Genomic DNA, 9,888 nt, shown 5'->3' with positions numbered 1-9,888 from the left:
TACAAGCGGCCAAAATGAGTTTCCTCGATCCCTTAGAGATAGGGTGAGAAGCTCTGCCATCCGGGCGGAACTCGGAGTAAAGCCGCTGCTCCTCCACATTGAGAGGAGCCAAATGAGGTGGTTCGGGCATCTGGTCAGGATGCCCCCCGAACGCCTCCCTAGGGAGGTGTTTCGGGCACGTCCGACCGGTAGGAGGCCACGGGGAAGATCCAGGATACGTTTGGGAAGACTACCGTATTTCCTTGAATTGCCACCGAGTATATAGTATGCGCCTGCCTAGAATTACTGCCGGGTCAAACTCGTTTCGCAAAATAATTAGCGCATGCTTAGCATTACCGCCGGCTCAGGATTAACGCCGGGTCAAACTCGTTTCGCAAAATATTAGGGATGCACCGATTAATCGGTAACCGAATATGGCAAAAAAAGCCACATTCGGCCTTCGGTGGAATGAGTTAAATGCAAGGCCGAATAGTGGCGTGTGACGCAATGACGCAATTTTTTGACGCGGTGACGCAATCAACCAACGTGCAGTGACGCGGTGACGTTTTAACCAGGCGCCTTCGGGAAAATGTCAGCAGTGTGGAGATATTTTTAAGTGTTGGAAAGTGACAAAAGTATTGCAGTTTGCAACGAATGTTCAGCCAAACTGTCTCGAGGAGGTGCCTCGTGGCCGACGTCTTTGAGAGGACGAATAAGTTTGCGACTGACAGTGCCAAAGCAAACAGAATTTCAAAGAAGGTAATGGAGTTTATGGCTTTGGATGATCAACCATTTAGTGTTGTGGAGGACATTGGCTTTCGGAGACTCATGGAGCACATTGAGCCCCGTAACACGATATCGAGCAGACGGTATTTCTCTGATGTGTGCTCTTTACATTGTGTGTGTGCTGTTTACATTATTAGCCTGTTGTGTAGGCTACCTGTATAAGTGTATGAGGTTACAAGCACACACTTATTGAGATTTAGTGGGGCCTCTGTTTACATTATTAGCCTGTTGTGTAGGCTACCTGTATAAGTGTATGAGGTTACAAGCACACACTTAATTGAGATTTACTTGAGTCTTCTGTTTACATTATTAGCCTGTTGTGTAGGCTACCTGTATAAGTGTATGAGGTTACAAGCACACACTTAATTGAGATTTACTTGAGTCTTCTGTTTACATTATTAGCCTATCTACTGTGGCTAAGCAGACTTTTGCCAAAAGGACAATAATTCATTTTTTGTGGGTTTATCCACTTTAATGCACTTTATTTTTTGGGGGAATGCATGTTTTGTTTTAAGGCCTAATATAAATGAAAAACTTTGTGCTTTTTTTGAAAAGCAACGGCTACTGGAATATTTAAAAAAATGTCAATATTCAATAAAATTGTACTTTATTTAAAAAACATGTCTAAAAATGTATTGTAGGCTATTTATGCAATATAAAATAAAATTGTGAAAAACTGCATTCATTATTCGGTATTCGGCCAAACGTTTAAATTTTATTCGGCTTCGGCCACAAATTTTCATTTCGGTGCATCCCTACAAAATATTATTTTTATTAACGCATGTCTAGAATTTCCGCCGAGTCAAACTCGTTTCGCCAAATAATTAGCATATGCCTAGAATTTCCGCCGGGTCAAACTCGTCACGTCACGAGTGACACTTCACCTGTCATCATTTTCAAAATAGAGGAGGCTGATTTCAAAATTTTGAAATCGCATAAAGGGCAGAAGATTAAGAGCTATTCAGTAGGATTTAAGGTCCAAGCTATTGTCACGCCTGGGTTTTATGTTTTATTTTTGTCATGTTTGGTCATGTTATGTATTGGGTTTTTTGGACATTCAGTTCTTGCGTTTTGCACTTCCTGGTTTGTTGTTTCCATTGTAACCCATTGATTTTCACTTTGCCCTCTAGTCACGCCCTTGTCCTCAGCCCTCACACCTGTTACTAATCATCTTAGTAATTATTTAAGCCATTCTGTTTCTGTCCTCGTCCTGGCAACTTTACCTACGATACCTACTATCCTACTCTACCTGACCCTCATCTACCTTCATGCCTTGCCACACTGTTTGTTGTCTATACCACGTACGTTTTTGGTTTGTTTTATGCCACGGTTAGTATCTTTTGTTTGTTTGTACGTAGTCATGCCATTGTGCTGTTTTTGTTTTGAGTATAGTGTAGTTTGTTCTCCACCATTGTGCTCGTCCTTTGCATTCCTGTTTTTGAATTATAGTGTTTGAATAAATCAAAATGTACTCACACTCTCGTCTGGCTAAGGCCAATGTGAAGTGAAGTGAAGTATATTTATATAGCGCTTTTCTCAAGTGACTCAAAGCGCTTTACATAGTGACACCCAATATCTACGTTACATTTAAACCAGTGTGGGTGGCACTGGGAGCAGGTGGGTAAAGTGTCTTGCCCAAGGTCACAACGGCAGTGACTAGGATGGCACAAGCGGGAATTGAACCTGCAACCCCTCAAGTTGCTGGCACGGCCACTCTACCAATCATCCTTTGCGTGGAAGAAGCTAAACAAATCCAAGTCTTTGTGTGACAGCTATTGAATATGCTAAAAAGAACAGTAAGCAGCTATGTTTTATTAATGTACCGTAGCTGCGTGTGTCAAATATGAGTCATTAAATGACTCCCCCCTCCTGGTGGTAGAGGGCGCTAGTGATCCTTCTTGCGACAACTCGGCTGCAGAAGAAGTCACAACAAGCAGCAAGAGTGAGCAGCGATCGTTTATTTTTTCCTCTCGAGGATTACATCCATCCATCCATTTTCTACCGCTTATTCCCTTTTGGGGTCCCGGGGCTCTAGAATAAAACAGTTTTTTAAACTGGACTTTCAATCGAAGCAGGAGGTAATAAAGGAAGATCTCCATCAAGACAGAGAGACTTTTAAAACTGAAGAAAGATAAGGAAGACTTCTATAAACAAGTTATCGATGCTTTTGATCAGAAGGAGCTGCGCATGGACTTCATTTATAAGTAAAGGTAAGATCATAATAATGTTTTTTTTATTAAAATGTGCTTTTCATGATGGTATCCTTACATCAAACTCAAATTTAATAGCGCGTGCCTAAATTTACTGCATGGTAAGCGCCGGAGTGAGAAGAGGTTTTAAAATTATTAGCGCATGCTTGCCTTTACCGCATGCCTTTGGTAAACGCCGGAGTGAGAAGAGGTTTTAAATTAATTAGCGCCCCGGCAGCAATTCAAGGAAATACGGTATGTCTCCCGGCTGGCCTGGGAACGCCTCGGGATCCTCCGTGAGGAGCTGGACAAAGTGGCTGAGGATAGGGAAGTCTGGGCTTCCCTGCTTAGGCTGCTGCCCCCGCGACACAACCTCGGATAAGCGGAAGAAGATGGATGTATTTTTGATTTTTTTTTTTTTTATGGATTAAAGGCCTACTGAAAGCCACTACTACCGACCACGCAGTCTGATACTTTATATATCAATGATGAAATATTAACATTGCAACACATGCCAATACGGCCGGTTTAGTTTACTAAATTACAATTTTAAATTTCCCGCTGAGTTTCTTGTTGAAAATGTGCGGAATGATGACACGTGCGTGTGACGACACGGACTGTCAGGAAATATTAGCTCAGCACCACTTACGGCCTAAAGTCGTCGCTTTTCATCGCATAATTACACAGTAATTTGGACATCTGTGTTGCTGAATCTTTTGCAATTTGTTCAATTAATAATGGAGATTATAAAGAGGTGGAAAGCGGTGGATTGCAGCTGTCTTTAGCACCGAGACACAGCCGGTGTTTCTTTGTTTTTAACACAGAGCGGTCAAGCGAACATGTTTCTCTACGTCAGGGGTCACCAACCTTTTTGAAACCAAGAGCTACTTCTTGCGTACTGATTAATGCGAAGGGCTACCAGTTTGATACACACTTAAATAAATTGCCAGAAATAGCCAATTTGCTCAATTTACTTTCAATAAATAAATCTATATATATATATATATTTAAAATTGTTTTTATGTCTGTCTGTCATTCCGTCGTACATTTTTTTTTCCTTTTACGGAAGTTTTTTTGTAGAGAATAAATGATGAAAAAAACACTTACTTGAACGGTTTAAAAGAGGAGAAAACACGAAAAAAAAACCATCTTCAATTTTGACTCTGTAAAATTCAAAATTCAACCGAAAAAAATGAAGAGAAAAACTAGCAAATTCAAATCTTCTTAAAAAAATAATTTATGGAACATCATTAGTAATTTTTCCTGATTAAGATTATTTTTAGAATTTTGATGACATGTTTTAAATAGGTTAAAATCCAATCTGCACTTTGTTTGAATATATAACAAATTGGACCAAGCTATATTTCTAACAAAGACAAATCATTATTTCTTCTAGATTTTCCAGAACAAAAATTTTAAAACAAATTCAAAAGACTTTGAAATAAGATTTAAATTTGATTCTACAGATTTTCTAGATTTGCCAGAATATTTTTGGGGAATTTTAATCATAATAAGTGTGAAGAAATATTTCACAAATATTATTCGTCGAAAAAACATAAGCTAAAATGAAGAATTAAATTGAAATGTATTTCTTATTTACGATAAAAAATAATAACTACTTGAACATGGATTTAAATTGACAGGAAAGAAGAGGAAGTAATTTAAAAGTTACTAAGGTATGCGTGTTTAAAAATCCTAAAAATCATTTTTAAGGTTGTATTTTTTCTCTAAAATTGTCTTTCTGAAAGTTACAAGAGGCAAAGTTAAAAAATAAATGAATTTATTTAAACAAGTGAAGACCAAGTCTTTAAAATATTTTCTTGGATTTTCAAATTCTATTTGAGTTTTGTCTCTCTTAGAATTAAAAATTTCGAGCAAAGCCAAAACCAGTTTGCTAGTAAATAAATAAAATTACAAAAATAGAGGCAGCTCACTGGTAAGTGCTGCTATTTTTAGAACAGGCTAGCGGATGACTCATCTGGTCCTTACGGGCTACCTGGTGCCCACGGGCACCGCGTTGGTGACCCCTGCTCTACGTCAACCAGCATGTTTTTGGATGGGAAAATTGTGATATATATCTTACCGGAGACATCATTGGATTATTCGTCCTCCTGCAGTAGCTGTTTAAAAGGCAGCTGTGAGTTTGGCTCCTCGGCTTCTCTCTGAGACACTGCGTGTGCACCGTAGCCATCCGACCTAAAAGTATGTCTTTACAATCTCACTAAAACACTATTAAAACAATAAGCAGATAAGGGATCTTCCAGAATTATCCTAGTAAATGTGTCTAATTACATCTGAAACGCTAACACTGCCACCGCCCGGAGCCGTTGCTTTTTATTTTATTATTATTTTTCTAGTCCTTCGCTATCAATATCATCATCCACGAATCTTTCATCCTTGCTCAAATTAATGGGGAAATTGTCGTTTTCTCGGTCCGAATAGCTCTTGCTGCTGGAGGCTCCCATTAAAAACAATGTGAGGACGTGAGGAGCCCTCACCCTTTTGATGTCATCGTCTGCGACTTCCGGTAAAGGCGAGGATTTTTTATCAGCACCAAAAGTTGCAAACTTTATCGTCGATGTTCTCTACTAAATCCTTTCAGCAAAAATATGGCAATATCGCGAAATGATCAAGTATGACACATAAAATGGACTTGCTATCCCCGTTTGAATAAAAAAATCTCATTGCAGTAGGCCTTTAAAGGGGAACATTATCACAATTTCAAAAGGGTTAAAAACAATCAAAATCAGTTCCCAGTGACTTGTTGTATTTTTTGAAGTTTTTTTTTTAAATGTTACAGGTCCCCGAATATCCCTAAAAAAAGCTTTAAAGTGCTTGATTTTCGCTATTTGCGATGCGACTATCCATTTTCCTGTGACGTCACACAGTGCTGCCAATGTAAACAAACAATGGCGAATAGCACAGCAAGATATAGCGACATTAGCTCGGATTCAGACTCGGATTTCAGCGACTTAAGCGATTTAACAGATTACGCATGTATTGAAACAGATGGTTGGAGTATGAAAGTGTTGAAGAAGAAACTGAAGCTATTGAGCGAATAGCTATTGACGCTATTCATAGCCATAGCATGGCCGAATAGCTGCGTTAGCATCGCCGGTAAAATGTGCGGACCAAACGATCGGGACTTTCGCATCTTGTGACACTGGAGCAACTTAAATCTTTCGATTGGTAAGTGTTTTTTTCGCATTAAATGTGGGTGGAAGGAAACGTAATATAGTTGCAAATGCATCTGCAGGTTATCCATACATCTCTGTGCCATGTCTGCTTTAGCACCGCCGGTAAATAGCATGTTAGCATCGATTAGCTTGCAGTCACGCCGTGACCAAATATGTCTGATTAGCACATAAGTCAACATCAACAAAACTCACCTTTGTGAATTCGTTGACTTTATCGTTGCAAATGCATCTGCAGGTTATCCATACATCTCTGTGCCATGTCTGCTTTAGCACCGCCGGTAAATAGCATGTTAACATCGATTAGCGTAGCATGTTAGCATCGATTAGCTGGCAGTCAACATCAACAAAACTCACCTTTGTGATTTCGTTGAATTTATCGTTGCAAATGCATCTGCAGGTTATCCATACATCTCTGTGCCATGTCTGCTTTAGCACCGCCCGTAAATAGCATGATAGCGTCGATTATTGTAGCATGTTAGCATCGACTAGCATAGCATGTTAGCATCGATTAGCTGGCAGTCTTGCCACAACCAAATATGTCTGATTAGCACACAAGTCAAAATCAACAAAACTCACCTTTGTGATTTCGTTGAATTTATCGTTAGAAATGCATCTGCAGGTTATCCATACATCTCTGTGTCATGTCTGTCATCGCCGGTAAAATGTGGAGACACTTTGGCACATTCAATGGGGGTCTGGCGGCAGACACTTTCGCATCTTCGGGCCAGTGGTGCAACTTGAATCCCTCCCTGTTAGTGTTGTTACACCCTCCGACAACACACCGACGAGGCATGATCTCTCCAAGGTTCCAAAAAATAGTCAAAAAAACGGAAAATAACAGAGCTGAGACCCGGTGTTTGTAATGTGTTGAAAATGAAAATGGCAACTGTATTACCTCCGCGACGTCGCATTCTGACATCATCGCAAAAAGAGCGATAAACAGAAAGGCGTTTAATTCGCCAAAATTCACCCATTTAGAGTTCGGAAATCGGTTAAAAAAATATATGGTCTTTTTTCTGCACCATCAAGGTATATATTGACGCTTACATAGGTCTGGTGATAATGTTCCCCTGTAAGAATCGCGATTCATTCCGAAATAGATTTTTTTTAACAGCCCTAGTAGTAACGATGTTTCCCCCTGGCAGGTACTGGAAGACAAAGAACCTCTCTCCCAAACGCCTCAGCACGGGCATCCTCATGTACACGCTGGCGTCGGCCATGTGCGACGAGATCCACCTGTACGGCTTCTGGCCCTTCGGCTGGGACCCCAACACGGGCAACGAGCTGCCCTACCACTACTACGACAAGAAAGGGACCAAGTTCACCACCAAGTGGCAGGAGACCCACCAGCTGCCCAGCGAGTTCAAGCTGCTCTACCGCATGCACCGCGACGGCGTCACCAGACTCAGCCTGACGCACTGCACGCAGACGGGAGGCGACCGCCATGCATGACGCGGGGCGAGGTTCACTACGCTCACATTCCACACCACGGAATTTCACGCTGCCTCCATTACTCTCCTTCGCATGGCTGCTGGCTTGGACTGGAACCAATCCAAAAAAAAAAAAAAAAAAAAAAACGTAAACGCAGTGGAACCTCTAAAGTGGGAACCAGAACATTACTGAGTGAGGATTTTGACCATTTTTGGGGGGGATTTTCGCACATTTCTTCAAAGAAAAAGTAACGGAAACAGAATTAAAAATCTGTATTAACTGTGGCAATTACTGACCAGATGTCAACATTTTAAGTGTAAAAAGAAGTTAAAACCTGAAAGTAAAATGTGTTTTTAAGGCGGGCCTGAAGAAGAAGGATGATAAATGTTTTCCATTGATATAAATCCACTGTAGAAACAACAACAGCAGATGTTACCATAAAATAACTGGCAGCCCACTGGCCAGAATTTTACAGTAAAAATAACAGCAGTACTGTTTTTCAATTTACAGTCATGCACCGTAAAAACAAAAACAATAGATTTTTACAGTAAAAAAGCTCAGTCACAAGAACACTACTGTAAAAATAACAGCAGTACTGTTTTTTCCATTTGCAGTAATGCACTGTGAAAAACAATGACGGTAGATTTTGCGTTAAATTTAAAAAATGGCAGCTCAATTGCCAAGATTTTTTTTTAAAAAGCATTTTTACTGTAAAAAATAATATTTTCACGGTACAGTACAGTAATATTATTTTTACAGTAATGCACTGTAAAAAACAATGACGTAGATTTTGCACCAAATAAAAAAAAATGGCAGTTCAATCGCCAGGATTTTTTTTTTTTTTAAATAGCATTTTTACTGTAAAAATATTTTTACAGTAATGCACTGTAAAAACAATGACGGAAGATATTGCGCTAAATAAAAAAATGGCAGCTCAATCGCCAGGATTTAAAAAATGTTTGTATTATTTTTACAGTAATGCACCGTAAAAACAAAAACTATAGATTTTTACAGTAGAAAGCTCAGTCACAAAAACACTACTGTAAAAATAACAGCAGTACTGTTTTTTCCATTTGCAGTAATGCACTGTAAAAAAAAACAATGATGGTAGATTTTGCGCTAAATTTAAAAAATGGCAGCTCAATTGCCAGGATTTTTTTTTAAAAAGCATTTTTACTGTAAAAATATTTTTTACTGTACAGTACAGTAATATTATTTTACAGTAAAGCACTGTAAAAAAAATGACTGTAGATTTTGCGCTAAATTAAAAAAAATGGCAGCTCAATCGCCAGGATTTTATTTTTTTTAAATAGCATTTTTACTGTAAAAATATAATTTTTACTGTAAAAATATCATTTTTAACAGTAAAAATGTTTAGTTTTTTTTTTATCCTGGCAATTGAGCTGCCATTTTTTAAATTTAGCGCAAAATCTACCGTCATTGTTTTGTTACAGTGCATTACTGCAAATGGAAAAAAACAGTACTGCTGTAAAAATATTATTTTTACAGTAATGCACTGTAAAAAAACTGACGGTAGATTTTGCGCTAAATAAAAAAAATGGCAGCTCAATCGCCAGGATTTTTTTTTTAAAAAGCATTTTTACTGTAAAAATAATATTTTTACTGTACAGTGCAGTAATATTATTTTTACAGTAATGCACTGTAAAAAACAATGACGGTAGATTTTGCGCTAAATAAAAAAAAATGGCAGCTCAATCGCCAGGATTTTTTTTTTTTACATAGCATTTTTACTGTAAAAATATTATTTTTACTGTTATATTATTTTTACAGTAATGCACTGTAAAAAAAACAATGACGGTAGATTTTGCGCTAAATTTAAAAAATGGCAGCTCAATCGCCAGGATAAAAAAAAAAAAAGCATTTTTACTGTAAAAATAATATTTTACTGTACAGTACAGTAATATTTTTACAGTAATGCGCTGTAAAAAACAATGACGTAGATTTTGCGCTAAATTAAAAAAAATGGCAGCTCAATCGCCAGGATTTTTTTTTTAAAATAGCATTTTTACTGTAAAAATATTATTTATTTTTTTTTAACCCTGGCAATTGAGCTGCCATTTTTTAAATTTAGCGCAAAATCTACCGTCATTGTTTTTTACAGTGCATTACTGCAAATGGAAAAAAACAGTACTGCTGTAAAAATATTATTTTTACAGTAATGCACTATAAAAAAAAACAATGTCGGTAGATTTTGCGCTAAATAAAAAAATGGCAGCTCAATCGCCAGGATTTAAACATTTTTTTATTATTTTTACAGTAATGCACCGTAAAAACAAAAACAAATT

The 9,888-nt window shown here is 38.0% G+C and overlaps 1 protein-coding gene across 1 annotated transcript in view; it reads left to right on the top strand.

Annotated features, from left to right (window-relative positions):
• Window positions 1-8,144, top strand: part of LOC133549728 (sia-alpha-2,3-Gal-beta-1,4-GlcNAc-R:alpha 2,8-sialyltransferase-like) — a 21,177-nt gene extending 13,033 nt beyond the window's left edge. Inside the window, exon 4 of the mRNA XM_061895460.1 lies at window positions 7,297-8,144. Coding sequence (XP_061751444.1) covers window positions 7,297-7,603 — 307 coding nt within the window. The 3' untranslated portion in view covers window positions 7,604-8,144. The remainder of the gene's footprint in view (window positions 1-7,296) is intronic.
• Window positions 8,145-9,888: the final 1,744 nt, after the last annotated feature.

Source organism: Nerophis ophidion, linkage group LG01 (assembly GCF_033978795.1).
Source record: "Nerophis ophidion isolate RoL-2023_Sa linkage group LG01, RoL_Noph_v1.0, whole genome shotgun sequence".
In the NCBI taxonomy this organism is placed as follows: domain Eukaryota; kingdom Metazoa; phylum Chordata; class Actinopteri; order Syngnathiformes; family Syngnathidae; genus Nerophis; species Nerophis ophidion.
Note: the sequence above shows the minus strand (reverse complement) of the source record. Positions and strands in the feature narration are given on the sequence as shown.